The sequence below is a fragment of the Anopheles gambiae genome, chromosome 3, assembly GCF_943734735.2.
Source record: "Anopheles gambiae chromosome 3, idAnoGambNW_F1_1, whole genome shotgun sequence".
Lineage (NCBI taxonomy): Eukaryota > Metazoa > Arthropoda > Insecta > Diptera > Culicidae > Anopheles > Anopheles gambiae.
Window position 1 is genome coordinate 10685151 of NC_064602.1, and position 19350 is coordinate 10704500.

Here is a 19350-nt window from a genome sequence, read left to right on the forward strand (position 1 = left end):
CATGACATTTCGCTTTGTACCTCCTGCTCGCTCCACGGTTCGTGTCTATCGCGCTCGTCCACCTGCCATAACTTCGTTGTGTCGACCTATTTCCAACCGTTCGGGACGCAACTCAACCTCCGAAACCCCTCAGTTTCGCCCCCCCGTTCAACGTTTCGCCCGCTTAGGAACGTTAGGGCGCGGGTGGAAGACGCCGGGTCATGTTGGAGCCTTTTTCATCGAAATCGGAAATTAGCACTTCCGCTGCACGCGCAAACGCTAAAGCGCGATAGGCAACCATTGCTCACCTGTTTTGTGTGTGTGTGTGTGTGTGTTGTTATGCTTCTCCTTTTCCCTCTCTGTCCTGTAAGTCCTGTTTTCCGATCGGCAATCTGTCGGCGTTCGACGTTTTACGGTTGGCGCCATCGGTCGACAGTACAGTACGTGGCGGCGGGTCTTTAACGTGGTCATATCAGCGCTACCGAAGGCTACGAAAAATGTATGTTAATATGCCATTTCCGCGATCGATCTGGTACGGATAGCGGGTGAAGCAGTGGTGCGAGCGTTTCGCGCTCGCCACGACAGAGATCATATATTTAAAGCCATTTCCAGCACGCACATGCACGTGATTGGCACTGGCAGCCATCTGGTCGGATTCCCTGCTGGGACTGCTGGCCGTAGGTGTGGGGCCATTCGTCGGCTCACACAGCACTGTTGCACTGGAGCAGGCGGACGTTACACTAGGTCAGTGGTCGGCATTGGACGGCTTGCTATCAGATCTATTACGGCCAATGAAATTCACGTACGCGATGGAGAACTGAAGAATTATTTTCTGGTGAATATTTTATGCCTAAAATGTAGAAAATTCCACCCAACAACATACGACAGCTTTTCCAATCTCAGCTTGTACCAATCGTCATTAGACTTAGCAGTTACGCGTTAAAGAGAGAAAAAGAGAGAAAAAAGCACAACATAAAACATTATTTCCCGAGCGGAAATACTAATACGCCCGAAACGTTCACAGTCACACTCGCCACAAAACAAAGCAAACGGAAAACTCCATTACGATCGCTTTAGCCGATTAGATTAGCCATCAATAGTGTGTGGCATAAAATTGCGCTACCGGCACGCCGCTGTGAGTCCCATTTCCACCGTTCTAATGAATTCTGCTCGCTTTCTAACCGAGCGAAACGGGAAGTACGTACGTACCACCGAGGAAAGTGTTCTGCCAGGGCCACACATACACCGGCTCGGCTCCCCTTCCCGGAGTCGGTGTGTAATTATTCAAATATATGTCAAATCAATTATGATGAATAATTTACGGTGCAGCTAGTCCGAAGGCTACCACCGGCATGCTGGCATACCCACTGGATGCCTCCCCCCATTTGGTGTTTTTTCCCCCGGGTTGCTATTATCTGGACGCGACTGACATGCCTTCTAGGCGGGGAGAAGTTTGTGTTGTGGGCTCCGAAGCTTTTTTTTTCTCCTCTCTCTCCAAATGATGGTGGCTCCATTATTTTACCTCCATTTTCATGTTGCATTTGTGGGCTAGAAAACAGGGAGGATGAACAGGGGCAGGCAGTAGGCCCTTTGAAAGCCACGACAGATAGTAAATGGGCGTCGGAGCATTAGCGAGCGAATGCGGCCGGCTTCGAAATGGCTTATCGATTGGTGTGGAAAAGCGAAAGCGAAATCGTGGTGCCGATGGATGATGGAGGGGAAAAAGTGAAAGGATTGCTGGTGTGTTTTTCGCTGTCACCTCTTTAACATTTATTGCGCAAGAATTCCTGAAGAAGGGCTAAGAAGAGTCTTTAGAATTGGAAGTCACTCAGATGCTTTAATTTCGCAACGAAAGAGCACACTGAGAATTGTATTCTTCTGATTCTAATTCGATCTGTTTTTTTCTCTTTTTTCCTGCTCTCCTCCACAGCACAAGCCGTATCAGATGTATCGCTAGGCAAGGGTGGCCGTCACAACCCCCCACCGTACACCCGACAATGGAACATCATGGTGGACTGTTTGCGGACATTTCGAACAGTTTCCCGGGCGCCGGCGGGCTGCCGTCCACGAACGTGAAGTACCACCTTCACAACCCACCCCAGATCCCACCGCAGCCCCCGCCGCCTCCGGTTACACCCTTAGGGTCTAGTCGGCAGTACCATCAGTACCAGCAGCAGCAGCAGCAGCAGCAGCAGCATCACCATTCCCAACAACCGCAACATCAGCAGTCCCTGAACGTTCATTTGCAGAACTCCACGGCCTCGGCAGGGCAGCAGACACCGGCCCAGTCCGTCGTTGTTGGAGGTTACGGTCAACCGGCAACCGGCGGCATCATACAGCAAAGTCATGTTATGCAGCCGTCCCAGCAGCAGCCCGAATTGCAAAGCTCAGTGACAGCAGCGACAACCCAGCAGCGGCAGCATCATCTGGAAACGCTGCATCAAACGCTAGGTGGAGCCGGCGGTCTCTACACTGACACCACCACGACCACCGGGCTGTACAACACCGGTAGCACCAACACGGCGAGCGCCCTCTGCGTCAGCAACAGCCCATCAGCAGCCGGCACCGGCGGTGGGGCGTCCACCAACAGCAGCTACACCAGCTCGAACGTCACCAACACGTCGCGCAAGTTCGAAACGAACACCGGCGACAGCATCACGTACAACATCAACAACATCAACACCAACATTGTGAACAACATTAGCGCCGGTCAGGGCGCACCGCCCGCCATCGCCGCCATCACGAATGGTGGTGGTGGGACCGACTTTCTCGGCGGTGTAACAGCGGCAGCGGCAACACAGTACGGCGCCGGTTCCTCGCTTGCCGGGACGGCCGGTGGACAGGCGCAGGGCGTCACCAGCAATCCGACCATCATTAACATTAGCAACAACAATCACAACATTATGGCCCCACCGTACCCGTACCCGCACGGTGCCCAGCCACAGTACGCGCAGCCGAAGAGTGCGCACGGTGGCTACAAGGAGCTGGCGGGGAAGTATGGCGCTGTGGGGGCGGGTGGCGCGAGCGGAACAGCGAACAGTTGGGCGGAGTACGCGGCGACGCATCATCACGAGGCGACCGTGATCGGGAATTTTGAGGCGAAGAACCCAAACAAGTACCATCACACCGGTGCAAGTGCGTCATCGGTTGGGTCGCGCATGGCTGGCGGGTATCGCGGGTACAGCGCGACTGATTACGTACAGCAGCAGCAGCACCAGCAGCAGCAGCAGCAGTCGGTGGCAGCCTCTGGGGGTCACTACGGTCCAACGCACTCCGGTGGAGCGACAGCCGCTGGCTACGGTCTCTACCATCCCGATGGAGTGCAAGCGACACCGATTCAGCAGTCCCAGAGTGCGGCAGGAGCTCCTGGAACACATCCAGGCTACGATGCTTATCCTCACATCGTGCGGAACAAGTACACGAGTGCGGTCCCCTCGCCCGGGATGCATCTGCCGAGTAGCTCCCGCGTAGATCTCATGTACAACGAACGATCTCAACGATACGTCAGTGGGTACGGTACCGGGAGTGGCTACATGCCTGCCGGTGGAGCTGTTGGTAATGCTGGAACTGCTCCGGGTACGGGTAGCTCCACCCACGGTACCTACTACACCCAGATGGGCCCAACGAAAAGCATGATGAACCCAACGATGGAGTACTACGGCAACAGCTTCACCAAGCAACTTCAGTCCAGTTCGCATCCGCACCATCACGCGGCGACCAATCCTTACATCCCACCGAACCGGATGGCGTATGCGAGCCAGTCAGCTGCTAGCTACCATCCACATCCATCCCACCCGACCCATCCCCATGCCCATCCCCATCATCATGTGCCACATCCGCACCACAAGAGTGCGGTCAGCGGGTACGGCTACACGACGAGTGCGAATGGGAGCGTCCCCGCGTCCTACGAGGACCCCTACCATCAGCGTGCGATGAGTGGGCGTGTTCCACTGCCCCATCCATACACCACTGATCCACACCATCTGCAGACGGGCAATGGGTCGTACGGTGTAGCTCCAGGGAGTGCTGGCAGCTATCACCATCAAGTGCAGACCCAAATGGGTTATCCGAATCCGAAGCTGACTTTCAGCAAAAATCTCAACGATTTCTACACACCAAACGTGACGTCGGGCAGTGTACCGCAGCACTATGGAGGTGCTCCACCGACCGGGTTGACTCACTCGAGCCACTACGGCATGAAGTATGGAGCGCAACCTGTCGTACCGTCGCAGAAGCATGCTGGCGTTAATGGTGGTGCTACAGGTGTCCCAACTACCATGAGCCAGACGAGTCGCAAGTCGTCGTCCAGCTGCTACTTCGACACACCGAGCCCGGTAATTGACATCAACCATCCACTGATCGACCTGGAGGAGCAGATCAACAGTGTGAAGATCCTCAAGAGTGGGAGCGGACCGGCACCGATGCCACCCGGGGCGGGTTCAATGTACGAAACGAACCATGCGCTCAACTACGACTGCCAGCAGATGTATCTCAAGAACCGGTACATGCACTCCAAGCCTATGGTTGGAGCTGCTGGGAATAGTGTCACCGCACCTGCTGGGTATGGTACGGGCCAGCCGATCTCTACCCCTGATCATCTTCGTCACCAACACCAGCCCCAACATCACCAGCCACACCCGGAAGCGGTGGGTGCGTACGGCGGTTATGCGACGATGGAAGATCTCGGACTGGGACCGCGCAGCTTTGCGCTGGACGAAAGCCTGAAAGATAAGAGCTTGCGCGACTACCTCACAAGCTGGAGTGAGATGGAGGAGGAGGATGGTGGTGCTGCTGCTGCTGCTGCTACTGCAGCGAAAGCTCCCAAAGAGACTAACAACAACTTGATTGCGCATCAGAACTATGAGTCATGCAAGTACGGTGGGCAACTTCAACAACAACCACAACAACAAACATTCGATACGAGTGTCCAGGTGACAGCTCCAGAAGATGTTCCTGTGACGACGCAGCAGGCGCTGACAGCTGAGCCACAGGCACAGACAGAAAAGGATATTCCCGTCGAAGATGAAGTGGCAGAAACAACACTCCAATCATCGCCCTCACCACCAACAGCAACACCGGTAGCGCCCGTCACCGGGCACACGGGTGTGATCGTGGCCAATGTGCAAAGCAACGGTAACCTGCCGGACATTCTGGTGGACATTGAGAAGCCGGCGAAACCGGAAGAAACCGGTAAGGATGGCGAGAAGCTGTACATACTGGAGACGTACGATGTGCCGCAGAGCGAGCTGAACAAGTACAAACATCTGAGCGTTATCAACGAGCTGCCGAAGAACGTCGTCCCGATCAACGATAGTGCTGATTCGCTGAAGTTCCTCGAGGAGATCGAGTCGAATCGTGAGAAGTACTACCAAACGGAACTGGAATCGGAGGTGGTTTACGAGGAGAAGGAAAGGGAGAAAGAGAAGGAACAGGAAGACGTTGAGGAGGAGGATGACGAATCGGCTGAGGAACGGGATACATTGCCCGAGCAGAAATCGGTCATTCAGCAGACGAAGCAGGAACCTGAAGCCCCCAAAGTGGAACAGGAGCAGAAGATGGAAGATCTGCCGGAGGAAGAGATGAAGCTAGATTGCACCGAGGAGCTGAAGGAAGAAGAGGCTGAGCGATCTCCTGAGTGTAAGCCGGAAGATCTTTCCCAGCCGAAGTTAAAGGAGGAGCTGAAAGAAGATCCTCAAACGATCGAGCAGCTGAACCATTTAGAGGGACAAGATGACGCCCAAAAACCTTCAGAAGCAAGAATCGATGAGATCAAATCGGACACTTCGCTCAAAGATTCGTCTACCGATGAGGAGGCCTCGTTTAAGGTGCCTCGCTGCTTTCCAAAGTATCGGAAGCGACGCTTCTACGACTACGATCTGCCGCGGTTTCCGAAGAAGGCGCGTCGCTCGAGCATCGAAGAGTTTATCAATTGTGATATACCGAAATTCAAAGTACAAACAGAGAAGCGTAGCCCAAAAAGTCTACTCAACCTGCTGGTGGACACGCTCAATTCGAAACCGTTCCGACGCTGGGCGAAAGAGGATCTGGCCCGGCGGCAAGCACTGCACAGGGAGGAAAGTGAGCGTGAGGTTGCAGTTGAGGTGAGCCCTCCGGTTGAGGTAGAGCCAATCGAGGAGGATCGTGTTGAGCTGGAACCGATTCCAGAACCGTCTCCGTCAATGGAACCTGAAAGGGAAACAGTGCTCATGTTCTCCAATGTTCCATCATTGAGAGACCTGTGCTACGAGCGGATCGAGTCGCTGGAGTTGTTCCGCCAGCCCACAACACTGAAGGAGCTGTGTGAGCAGGTGATTCGCGACAGCAAGCATCTCTACATCATTGAGGAGATGAAGAGTGAACCACCAAGGCTGCAGGATCTCTGCAAAGCCGTGCTTAGCGAGACGAACATCTTCATTGATGTGAGCACGAACGAGGTGTGCATAATCGATGATGATGAAGTTGATGACGGTGAGAGCTGTGAGATGGTTCCGGAAGGAACCACTGCCTCAAACACAGGGCGCGTGTTCATTGTGGAAGAGGACCGTGGCTCTATTGCCGATCTGCTGCGGGAAAACATTCAGCTGCAGGAGGAAGATCTCGTCGTGGTGAGGCAAGATCTCGGCGAAGGCTGTGAGGATCACGAGATCTTTATGGCGGATCTAGCGCCCGAGCCCGAGGAACCGTTGCTAGTGGCGGCGGACAGTGAGAGTGACATTTTTAGCCGGGTGGAGCAGGAGATCGAGAAGATGATGCACACGAGCTCGTCCGAGGATGAGGCGGAGGTGCCGGCCAAGCAAGAGTCGGAAGTGTTTGCCTTTGCGGAGGATGAGCAGTGCGTACAGTACGAGGAAGTTATACCGGTGAATGCGGAGGAGCAGAGCGTGAAGGAGGGCGTACTGAAGACACTGCGGGTGAAGTACAGCTCGAGAGGGGTGAGTCAACGGAAGCTTCACCAGCGACTGGTGCGCAAATATATCGTGCATCAGCGATATCTTGAGACACGTGCGGGAAAGGTGATTCCGCGTAACTCCATTGAGTGGACCAGGTTGTTGAGCGTGCGGAGATTGCCCGGGAAGATATCGTTTCCTCCGGTACAGCAGCAAGACGAAGAGAGTAACTGTTCGAACAGTTCCAGTAGCTCTAGTGGTAGTAGTTCCTCAAGCTCGTCGAGATCGTCATCCTCTAGCTCATCGTCGTCGAGTAGTAGCAGCAGCAGCAGCAGCAGTAGTAGTAGCAGCAGTAGTAGCAGCAGCACTTGCAGCAATGAAATGGAAGATGAAGAGGTAACGGTGAAGCTGGTAGCGGCAGCCGAATTAGACGCAGCAGAAGAGCACGCGAGTGACCCGGTGACGCTGTCAGATGAGGCGAACAACAACACCATTGATCTTACGAGTTCGGAGTTATCCCAAGAGCGCCAGAAGGAAGTACAGTCTCAGCTCGTACTGCACCAAGAATCTCAACCCGTTGATGTACAGCCTGGCTTGCAAGGGGACAGCGGAAGTCCAGCCCGGTGTGAAGATAGTGCCAGTAGCTGTAGCAGTAACAGCAATGGCAAAAGCAGTCCCGATAGTCAAAACACCGGCACCAGCAGTCCATACAGCGGCAGCGGCAAAAGCAATGTCAGCAGAAGTCCCACCAGTTCGTCGGAGTTGCGTGCAACACCAAAGAACGCTTACGCCACAGACCGATCGCGTTCAGTGATCGTTTCACCACCGATTGCGAAAAAGAAGAAAAAGCTTTCGTTCGAGGAAAGTTTGCTCAACATCGATCAAATGTACCGGAAACCCTCGAGCCCGGCGGCGTCAACAACGATGGCAGCATCTCCCACCTCGCTAATGCCACGTGCCGGAATGGGCAGCCCCCTCTACCAGTGTACCGGTGGAGCGGCCCGTCCGAACGTGATCGTCAACGTGAACAATCGGCGCGAAGCACCCCGCAAGCTAATCATACCGTCGTACAAGATCTTCGACCAGACGACGGACGAATCGCGACCGGCTGTCAACGGGCATCACCGCAAATCATCGATCGAGCTCGATCGTTCGCCGGTGCTCGAGGTAAGCCGGGTCGATTTTAGCAAACCAATTTCCAAACGTCGTACGTCCATCAGTGCCACACCGTCGTACAGCCGATCCGCCAGCTGTTCCTCCTCCGAGCTCGATCGACGTGCGCGCGGGCTGGAGCGCCGAAAAGCGGCCCTGGTTAGGCGGCGCAGTTGCTGCTGCTCGCCGTTGCGACCACCATCACCACCGAGCCCACCTCGGCTGGCTGTGTGCGGAAAGCCCGCACCGTTGCTGGCCGGGCAGGCTGGTGCACCGGTACCGTACGTGCGCCTGGAGCGAAACGATTACGTGGAAAAGCTGGCGGAGAGCTATCGACGGCAGGCCCAGCAGCGCCCAAGGTCGTCGTAGGGTTCGTTCGTGCTCGTGCGGATTTGCCAGGGGGGCCCAGGTGTAAAGCTTGGTGTGTGCCGAAGAAGCCTGTATGAGGAGAACATTTAGCGAACCAACCAACATTTCTATTGAGCGCTTAATAAGGGACAAATAATCTTATCAATTAAGGGAGTAAAGCTTGTTCAATAATTTCTACTAGCATAAGTCAGTTTTAGCAACGGCAACGCCGGGCCGGGTGTGTGTTTTAAATTGCACTGCGCGCAGCTTCAGCTTCGCTTTTTTTTAACGGCAAACGGTTGCTAGTATGTGTAGCTAGTGTTCACAGCAAAATGCATTCCTTTCGATGAGTATGTTTGGACGATTTTACACACGCGTGTGTAGCTGATAAAATGTAAGCCACAAACAATGCACCTTATTTGTTTGTGTTATTTTTTACCCCCGCTTCTTGGGTTGGTAAGGCGTATCGCGTACCCACTGGCACAGTAACTTAGGTGTGTATTTTTGTTCCCTTCTGGGTGGAAGAAGCAACAAAAGAAACCATCACTACCAGCACGTACTTAATTGCAGGCGACCACCGAGGGTCCATAGCGCGGTAAGGGATGAGTTATGCAGGAGTTTCGCTGAATGCTTTGCGGACGTTTTTATTTTATTTTTTTTATTAATTAGCACAGGGAATGTTTGTGTGTGTCCTCTCGGGGCTTACACTTATGCACACACCTGTAAAATTACGGTCGCTGGGCAGTTATGGCTGGGGCAATGTTTGCTATAATCTGTGGTGGGGCTAACATTATAGCTCGCTGTGCTCGTTTATAGCAAAGCTTCGGCGGTAAAGTTCAGCATTCAGCAAAGCTGTTACGAACGAAAATCTAAACTGTTTTACAAACCGACACTTGGTGGAATGCAACAACATTTTTAATTGAGTTTTTTCGTACCTGTTGCATTTTTGTCTGCATCGATTTTAAACAAAAGTGGGTACTTTCGTGCTTATAAAAGAACATTTTAAAGCAACAAAAATGGAGCAATTTAGCCAATTGGTCGCATAAATCGTTGTTTTTCTGTTATAAAAATCCAAGGTTTTAATTTTATTCTTCAACCGTTTTAATTAAGCAATCATTTGAAAACATGTTGCAAAGTAAGCAACATTGCTATACATTGTTAATTGCTTCAGCAGCAATCAAACAAAAACAGAACGATAAACACAATCAATTGCTACCGCTCATCTAGTCAAGTGTTGTTGCTGCATTCCTGTGTTGATGGTTTGGAATTTTAGGGATTCAATAGTACGCATGCAATATACTAAAGGTGGAAAGAAGCATGTCTTAGTGTGTTAAGTAAGCACGTGTGTTATAGTGGATCAGTTTTAAGGGAAAAACGCTTTTACAATCTTCAACCACCTTATTTAGCATAGAAAAGATAGTGTGCTTGAGTAAAAGAAAAATGCCCCGCCCGTTGGGTTGTTGTACAGCAAAACAGGCAAATCTACTAGCAACAAGAGTGTCAGCGTGCGTTTGTTTGTGTGCACATGCTTGCGTGTGTGTGTGTGCATGTGTTTATTTTATTCCTCAAAGAGTAATGTTAACATTCCTACCCTAAACAATGATTTCCGATAAACATAAACCCCGCACTAGTAGACTAGTAAGCAGCCGTGCTTAGTAAGGCATTATGGCATAAGGCATTATTATTATTATTATTATTTGTTTTGCGCTTGTTTTGTAAGGTGTGCAAACAAAACAGTGTTAAGTGGGGATTTGTTTGAAAATAAATAACAACATTAAAGTAAGAGTAAAGCAACCAACGTCAGCAAAAGATTTCGAGTGCACACAAGCACAGTCACCAAATGATGCACATTGGCTTGGTATGGAAGCAGATAAAGTACATAAGCACAGTACGTATTGGTTAACAGACAAAAAAAACACACAAGTAAAACGGAACCAAATAGAAGAAGAAGAAGAGGAAGAAGAAAAAGAGTAAATAATGTAAGCGTAGCAGAAAATGTAAGAAATCACAGCAAATCAGTGCCTTCAGGTGACAGAATACAAACGTGGCAGCCAAAGGACTTATATTAAACACAACAAAACAAAAGAGGGGGAAAAATACAAAAAGCATAATGTACATGAAACAAAATCAGCGAACAGTGGAGAAACAAAGTAAATACCAAATGAATCACAGATAATCACAAAACGCAGAGGTTTGGACCTTTAGTAAATCTTATTATCGTACGAAATGTTATTGATATAAGGCATTATTATTAACACACACGCCGAGGGTGTTTGTGGTGGTTACGTGTAGTTTAAGGGGCAAACACACACATTCACACACATTCACACACCCACATATTTAAAGAAAACGTGTGAAAAGCAACTTTTACAAACCAGCATTTGATATAGAACGATTTAATGGGAGGATGATAATGAGAACGAGAACGGGATAAATGAAGAATTAAAATAACTTGAAAACAATGTTTAAACTATTGTGTGAAGCTTACTGTAATTGCTAGTGTGTATAATGGATTATTTTAAAAGGAAAAAAATGAAGCTCTACATAAAGACAGACAGAGAAAAGGAAACAGAAAAGGCAACAAATCGACAAAAAGGCGCAAACGAAGGCAATGGATTTCATCATTCCTATCAAAAACTTTCACCCACACACCCACACACACCTACACTTACAATCTACATTCCACTTTGTACTGCAATGCATTAATTTGTGGAACGAAAAGTTCCCAAAACGCCGTCGAGAAGCTTTTTTCCCGATTACATTAAATCTATATTCTAAAGCAGGATGTTGTTGTGTGTAACCGCTTGAGTTGTTTTAGATAACTTTGCTCTGCTGACCGGTGTATGTGTGTGTATGTGTGGGTGCGCCCGGAGTTGCGTAAATGTTTGCGTGCGTGCGTGTGTTGGTGTAAATTATGTTTGTGTTGGAAACGAAGTAAAATAAATTTAGTTGTTTTTGATTGTTGATTGAAAACTGGACAAAGACTGGGGGAGACTTTTATACTTCTTCTCGTTGCCTTGCAGCACCATATCAATGTGACAATCCGAAACGATCCATGCACGAGACGACATTCTTATCAGGCGAGCGATGGGCGACGGCGGTAGAAATGAAAGGTGAACACAAAAAGCCATGACATGCTTAATTACGCAGGGCTTATCACTGACAAATTGGTCATCATATGGGAATAGAAGCGCAGACAGTTGATAACTGCATTATATGAGTAAGTATAAGGTCGTTTATTTTTGGAAATTGTGTCCCATAAATGAAGGATGCCTGTTTTCCCATAATGTTCTTAGTACACTACATTATTAGTACACTCTAACACTAACAACTAAGCTTTCCGCCCCAGCTCACCACTTGCACACAAACTGAAAGAGCTTTCGATTACCCCTTCACTCCCGTACGCGCTCCACCTTCGGGCGTACCGATCCGCGCGTGTTTACCAGTCGCTTCACCGGCTTTTTGGTCGCCAGCTTTCTTATCGTTTTCTTCAGCGCCACCACCTTTTCCGCTGGTATCTCACCGGGCTGCTGTTCGCCACCGATCGCAAGCATTCGCTTTCCAACACGCGCTGCTCTCGGCTGAGGCGGCTCGGATGACTCCTGGGAGCGTAGCTGCGCGATAGATCCACCGGCGGCCACCAACTCATCCACCGTTACCATCCGCCCCTGGCCGAGCAGCATCTGTATGAGCGTCCGTTCCGGGTAGATCAGGCTGCCGACGGACGCCTCCAGGAAGGTGAGGTAGAGACAGATTAACACCGTCAGACGCATCTTGGTGTGTGCGCGGGGGGAGGGCGATGACACTGGATGGAGAACAACTACCACTAAACGTCGCTCGGGTTGCTTCTTCCCTCCGGGAACGTTCCACACTGAATGAGTCGTGAGTTTTTCAGACGCTCCCGACGGACCCGCTGTGCTCTGGAGTTATCAATCAGCGGCGTACAACTGGCGATGACCTTTGCTCCATCCCAGCGACTGGATGGGGAGAAGACTGTGAACTGGAGTCTGCGGGAAAAGGGGATCTGGGGTTTGTTTGACAGACAGTTCTAAGTACGGTGCGGTTCAAAAACGTGCTACGAGGCTCGATCGTGTGATCGATCCGCTTGCGATAGGGCAAGAAGTTGCTGAATTTTGAAGAATTTTCCATCACGCACGCACGCATGGCAGGTTGTATTATCCGCTCCGGTTGCATTCCCTCATCCCCTCAATGCAAGCGATAAGCCAGAGGTCATCAGGTTTGAGCGTGCAAAATCCCAACAAATGCTGTTCTCAGTAAGGTATAACGTAAGCTTAAAGTATTTATTGATACGAGCGAGTCATTAATAGGAGGCCACACCAGGTGGTTACACTGGCGGCGGTGGCGGCTGCTGCTGCGGCTTACAATCAAGAGTATTACAACTAACGCGCTTCGAGTATACAGTAACAAAAGGCACTTTAAAAAAGAGCTATTAACCTATTCGGTGTGAGAGCTTTCGAAAGGTAGACACGAGATTAGGCAACACACCGTTACACCCTCCCGAAACGTCCGAACGTCCACTTCGGAGTAGACACGCGCGCGCTACTCCGACGATTAATCGTGTCGGTATCTGTTTTCTTGCCAAATCATAGTTGCTCTCATTTTACCCCGGGCTCAATCTCCATATCGATGCAACGCCGCTGGACAAGATGAAAGTAAGATAGGATTCCTACTAGAGCGCGCTCGCACCTCCCCCCCGATCGTTTCAAGGTTGCACAGCAGCGGTACAAAGTGTGTTCGCAATCACTCGACAAGCTCAGGCTTTCACACCTCACCGCAAGCACGCGCGCTCGGGGCAGGTTGCGTGCACCAGCGGCTGGAGAAGGATGCGCAAACGGTGTCGAGCGTTTCTTATTTTCCTAAATTAGGCACCGTTTAGGGTGTAGGCACTGTGTCCAATTAATTTTGGAGCCTTTTGGAGGACGTTGCGCAAACAGGGCTGAGGGCGTTTGCGTGTGTGTGTGTACTCGCCGCTTACGATTGTGCTGGTGGAGTAGGAAGAACCGATGGTACGGTGGTTGACTCCGACGTCTCGATGGAGTTCACCGAGGGCACTGGCAACTGTGGCGGAGTGACGGTTGCAGCTTGCTGTTGGGGTTGTTGTTGCTGCTCTGGCGTTGGTTCGCCCGGGAAAGGAAGCGACATGGCGATCGGAATTCCCCCCGGTGGGATCTGATCCCGCCGGACGTACACGACGTGAAGCAGCTTGTTTGCGTCCTGCACCATGACCGGGATTAGCTCGGAGGTCGCCAGCGGGACTGCGGTCGTCGAAGTGGAGTTGGCCTCGACCGGTGGGACGGCGGTCGTGGTGGTCGACCGTCGGCTCAGCCGCTGCTGACGACGCCTTTCCCGCTCTTCTGCCCGCTGGGCCGGCGACTTGGTGCTCGGCCGGACCGGTTTGGCGTAGGCCGAGACGGCTCCCGCAACGCCGACCGCTACGGCAGCCTTGACCAACTGCCTGGTCACGCTTTTCGTTGGCCGACCGAAGCTTAACGAGAACGAGCTTTGCACGGCCGGCCTGTACTTCGGTTGCTGCGGCAGTACAAACTGTGGCTGCTGCTGGGGATAGTACTGCTGCTGGGGATAGTACTGCTGCCGTGGGTATTGTGCCTGTTGCGTCGGTTTTGCGTTCACGTTCCATCCGATCGGTCGCTGCGTTACTTTGCTGGAGGAACTCCAGCTCCAGCTACGCTTGCGGCGGGTTAGATCACCGGCAGTGCCATCACCACGATTGCCATCGCCCTGGAAGCCGCGCACATTACCCTGGACGAGGAAAAACAAATAGAGAGCACCTAGAATGCGCATGCTGCCTGAAGACACCACAACTGGACACTAGCACGACTGGCCACAAAATGAGTCGTTCCACCCGAACGGACCGGGTCTAAAATAGCGTTTGTGGGGCTGTTGTTTGTGGCTGCCCAAAACGTTGCGTTTCGAGGTTCGCCAAAAAAGTCTTATCAAACTACGTAGACGTCCCGTGACCCTTGGGCAGCAGGATCACATTCGCAATGCGCGGAAAGTTGATAGGAACCCGGCTAGAAGTAGTAGCAGGAACTTTGATACGGCACCTTGCGCAATGGCGTCGACACTGCTCGCGCAGGGACTGTCGGCGACGAGCCTTTGGGGCGTTTCGGGCAGCAAAGGATACTGGGGTGGTGTGGTGGAAGCTCGTCCGGACGACTTCGTTGCAGGCTCTGTTGATAGTGGAGTTCGGGTTGTTGTGCTCGACGCTTGAATGATCTGATCTGCTTGCTGCTCGATCAAGCCATCAAAATCCTGAAGATCAAAGTCGGGAAGATCCACCAGCAGCGTGACGCGGCGCTTCGGTCGTACATCTTTCGGGGCTGGTGTGGTCGTCACTTCCTTTTCTGCTTCCTCCTGTACCGTCACTTCCTGCTTGGGCTCCACCACCGCCACCACCTTACCCTTCCTGCCCAGCCTGCTCTTCGGTAGCGGCTTTGGGGGGTCCAACGCCTTCGCCAGCTTTACAATGCCCACGTTCACAAAGTCCGTCGCGATCTTGTCGAACGTAACGACCGTGCGCGGGTTCGTGTGGCGTGAGGGGAAAAAGTCCGCTATCCGCTCGCGCAGTGCGGCCCACCGTGTGGCGAGCCGGGACTGTCGCTCGGCCGCCCGCAGCCCCGGTGGTGGCCGCTTGGTAACGTGCTGGAACCGCACCCGGTACAGCGACCGAATGTCCCAGTCGTGCACATCCGAAACGCCCAGCGAGCGGGCAACATCGTCCGCCGACTGCTCTCCGGTGGTCTGTTCCAGCAGGAAGCTTCCCGCCACCAAGGCGGCCAGGACCAGCCGAAGAACGCTCCACGAGAGACGCATCACAAAAACACACAAGGGTACGACGATCCGCACCGTACGATCGCCAGGGTAACACTGGCGGCCGTGCCAAAACCCTGCCACCGACCGAACGGACTGGCCCCTCGACGGAGGGCCCTTACTCCAACTCCCGAGCGGGGAGGGTGGTGGTGGTGGTGGTGGGTTTTTTTTTTTGCAACGGCGTGCCGCCTAGGAAAACCGGTCACGAAACACCACAGCTTGATCGACATTTCTCGTGTGTTACGGTCACTTTGCGGCGGTTCGGTGGGCCACCACCGATCTCTAAAGCCACCAAACGTGGGAGGGAGGAGTGGAGGGTGATTTGTTTTGATTTTCACTAAACAAACACGAAGGAGCACGCCAAAGAGAGACAGAGAGAAGTGCAGGAGAATGGCCAGCACGACGACCTTCGCAGATGATGCAATGTGGAAGCGTGTGTTGCTGGAAGCTTGCAGGGCCAGTAGTTTTGGGGGCGTCTCGTTTTCCTTCGCAGAGGGTCAGACAGGGTGCAGAAGCGTTCTTAAGCCCCACTACCACCACCATCCGAAATAGGTGGTCGATGACCAGCACCAGACATGGGCCACGGAATCCGGAAGCGGGCGGATTGCGTGGCCGCTACGTTTGGTATGCTGGGTTAAGGACGGTTGCGTTAGAATTGGATCGTTGGAATCAGGCCGCTGCAAACAAACTGTACTGGACCGGAGGGCCAGTTCAATCAGCAGCCGGTTTTGCAGCGTTGCAGCGTGCAGGTGAATTGAAAGTGCAAGTGGTTGTGCTTGGTGCGCTGCAAAATGGGGATGCCGTTACAAGGGTCTGTTAATATTTAGCGGGGCAGGTTTAACCTGTTTGCGGGGTGTGGGGTGGTTCGCCGGCTCCACTTTCCTAGAATGCGATGATAGATAATTGATTTAGACGGTGTGGAAGTTTATTTCCACACGCGAGAGTAAGTCAAACGTCCGATGGGGGCCATTGCGAGGAGGAATTCATTTGGAAATATGGATAAGTGAGACATTGGTAAGCAAGGAAAATGAATTTAATAAGATAGAAACAAAGTATCTTCGTAAGAAGGCCTAGATTGCAAATAGGATGAAAATTAAAGGTTTTTTTTAACGATCATTTTTCCCCTATTTTTTCTGATTTTTAGGATATTACGGTTTCTAAGGACATCACACCATTCGAGGAAGGGTTCCATGGTCTTGAGTAAAATATAATAATATAGAAAAACGCCAGTATCAAGATCTACTATTGTATGATTAAAATTACGAGTTAGGAGCCTTCATAAAAAGAGATAGATAAAAAGAATTCAATGCGAGCTTTGATGCATTTCGCTTTGGGATCTCTTCTTCAGAGCGGTCCAAAGAGAGACTTCGGCTCCTGTCATGACCAATGTTATGCTGCTGCATAAATATTGTAACATTATAACTATTACTTGTAAATACTTTATTCGGCTACTGTGCCCGATAATTGAAACAAATAATAATAATAAAAATTGCATCAATAATAATAATAATAAAATAATAATAATAATAATAATAATAATAATAATAATAATAATAATAATAATAATAATAATAATAATAATAATAATAATAATAATAATAGTAATAAAATAATAATAATAATGAAATAATAATAATAATAATAATAATAATAATAATAATAATAATAATAATAATAATAATAATAATAATAATAACAATAATAATAATAATAATAATAATAATAATAATAATAATAATAATAATAATAATAATAATAACAATAATAATAATAATAATAATAATAATAACAATAATAATAATAATAATAATAATAATAATAATAATAATAATAAAAATAATAATAATAATAATAAAAATAAATATAATAATGATAATAATTGTAATAAAAATAATATATATGATTTCCCTCCCTAATCCGTTCCTCTTATCCATGTTTCGATGAATTAGTTTGAAAGCGATTAATTGTATTAACCTTTTCATCTCTGCTCTAAAGGACAGCTCACCATAGGATAGAATGAAACGTAAACGGTTGAGAACGCAACAGTTAAATGCTTAAAGCAAACTTTCCAATCAAAACTTTACTAGCACACAAACACACGTGTTAGCTCTCAAGAATATGTAATATCTTTCCCTTACGCTCAACCGTTCGGTTCGACACATGTCATGGAACAGATGTTAGCAATAAAAAAGTTTAGATCTTACCCTCGGTCAAACATGGCAAGTAAAACAAAATCATTACAACAGTCCTAAACCTAATGGGACGATCCACGCACGGAGAATGTTAACTCAAGTACCGAATGCACATTTTTCTGTTTAAATAAACAAAGATCCTTTTTGTTTCAACGGCTTACAACACCAACGCAGAGCAGTAAATTAATGTCATACGAAAGCAAAAAGGTTCCGTGCTCCCATGCAGCGTTCGGCAATGTAGGGTCAAGTGCATCTAGCAACGAAAAGGCCATAAGTTTAAAGAGATTGGTTGACAATAATTACTTGACCCGGAAAATGTACATGCAAGAAACAAAGAAATGATTAATAAGTTCAGCGACACATGTCCAACGGACAACAAAATCAACTGAACTAGAAGGAAGAAATTAAATGTAAAATAATACCGTAAGGACTTTCCCCATTTCCCAGGCAACACTTTCCCACACAAATGCTGCTGTAAGGGAATGTCTTTTTTTTCATTTTTTAGCACAACCATCTCACAGCGGAAGCGCATCTTCCCGCGCACACAAACAACCGCCGCAACGGCAAAAAACGTGGCGCCAGTCTGTCTCAACTATTATTGATTATCGCGCTTCCTCGCAGACCACCCAGCTACGAACGACGTCGAGCATGCCAAAAAGCTCGTCTCGGGACGCGCAGACACATTCCAGCATCCGTGCCAGTAGCATCAAGTGGTCTGCGTGTGCGGTCGACCCGTCCGGTGTACGTGTACGTGCGGACAACAGTGAAAAAGATGACCCCCGGTCAGCTGCTCCGTTTGAGTGTATCGTTTCTGCTCCTGCACCACCTATCCCAACACAGTTTCGTCGAATCGAAGGTACGCAACCGTGTGCAAAAGTGGCAGCAGCGCACTTGGCGTGCCCGGTTCGGGTCGGGCCCACGGCGCGACTGGAAGTCCGCCTTTGATCCACCGAAAACGAGTCACCGGTCGCGGTATGGGCTTTCCCCACGGGTGGAGGACTTCTTCAACCCGGACGGTGTACCGAACGCGTACTCCAACTATCACTATCGACGGGTAGGTAGTGGGAAGGGAGGTGGAAAGAGTCAACGGGCCACCAAGCTAACGTCCGGTCGTCGTGAAGGTGGAAAGTACAGCGCAGGAAGTCGATTGAAACGACATACTCGCGAGCGGGCGGAACCATACATCGAGGAGCTGAAGGATTATCTCGATCCGGTCGACCTAATGCTGCTTGGGGATGATCCGAACAATGAATTCGTTCCACTGCAGCCAGAGTTTGGCCAGCAGTACAACATTGATACGGATGAAAGCTCGCAGGAACTCCCTGGCCCCGCTGTTGACGGTAGTGCATCGATGCCGTCCGGTGGTGATAAGAAGCTGAAAGAATTCAAAATTGTCTTTCACCATCGCAATCTGAATGGGAGTGGCGTTCGTGCGTGTTCCAGTGTGGGCTTTACTCTGCTTGCTCTCCTGATAGCCTCCCCATTGGGTGCCATCGCACGGCTCGAGGGATGAGCTGCAGAACACAGTCGCCCTGTCTGTTTGCTGTCTTTACCGTCCTTATACGATCAGTGTATACCACCACAAAACTACGTCTAGTCATTGTAGAGCAAACGCTCTTATCGCCCAAGAAAAGGCCAAACAAATAAACATTAAAATCAACTCATCGCCACACGTAGCGATGCTTCAGTAGCAATTAATCGGTCGCACAATGCGGTACACACGAGGTGCGGCGGCTCGATTCTCCTGGCCGGTGGTACTGTGCATGCTGCTGTGCTTCGCTGCCTTTAGCAGCAACGGTGGTAGTGGAGCAGCGGGCGTGTTTTGGAGCATTGCACATGCAGCACCGACTTCCGATTGCGTTACAGTGGCAAACGGAACGGGTGGAACTGTTGTGCCGCCGCTGCAGCTGACCAGCAAACCGAACGTACCGGAATTGGAT

General features: G+C 50.2%; 1 protein-coding gene across 1 annotated transcript in view; it reads left to right on the plus strand.

Moving 5' to 3' along the window:
* LOC133393574 (uncharacterized) overlaps positions 1-11348 on the plus strand; it is a 38201-nt gene extending 26853 nt beyond the window's left edge. The window contains exon 3 of the mRNA XM_061659078.1: positions 1910-11348. Coding sequence (XP_061515062.1) covers positions 1977-8387 — 6411 coding nt within the window. The 5' untranslated portion in view covers positions 1910-1976 and the 3' untranslated portion in view covers positions 8388-11348. The remainder of the gene's footprint in view (positions 1-1909) is intronic.
* The last annotated feature ends 8002 nt before the right edge of the window (positions 11349-19350 follow it).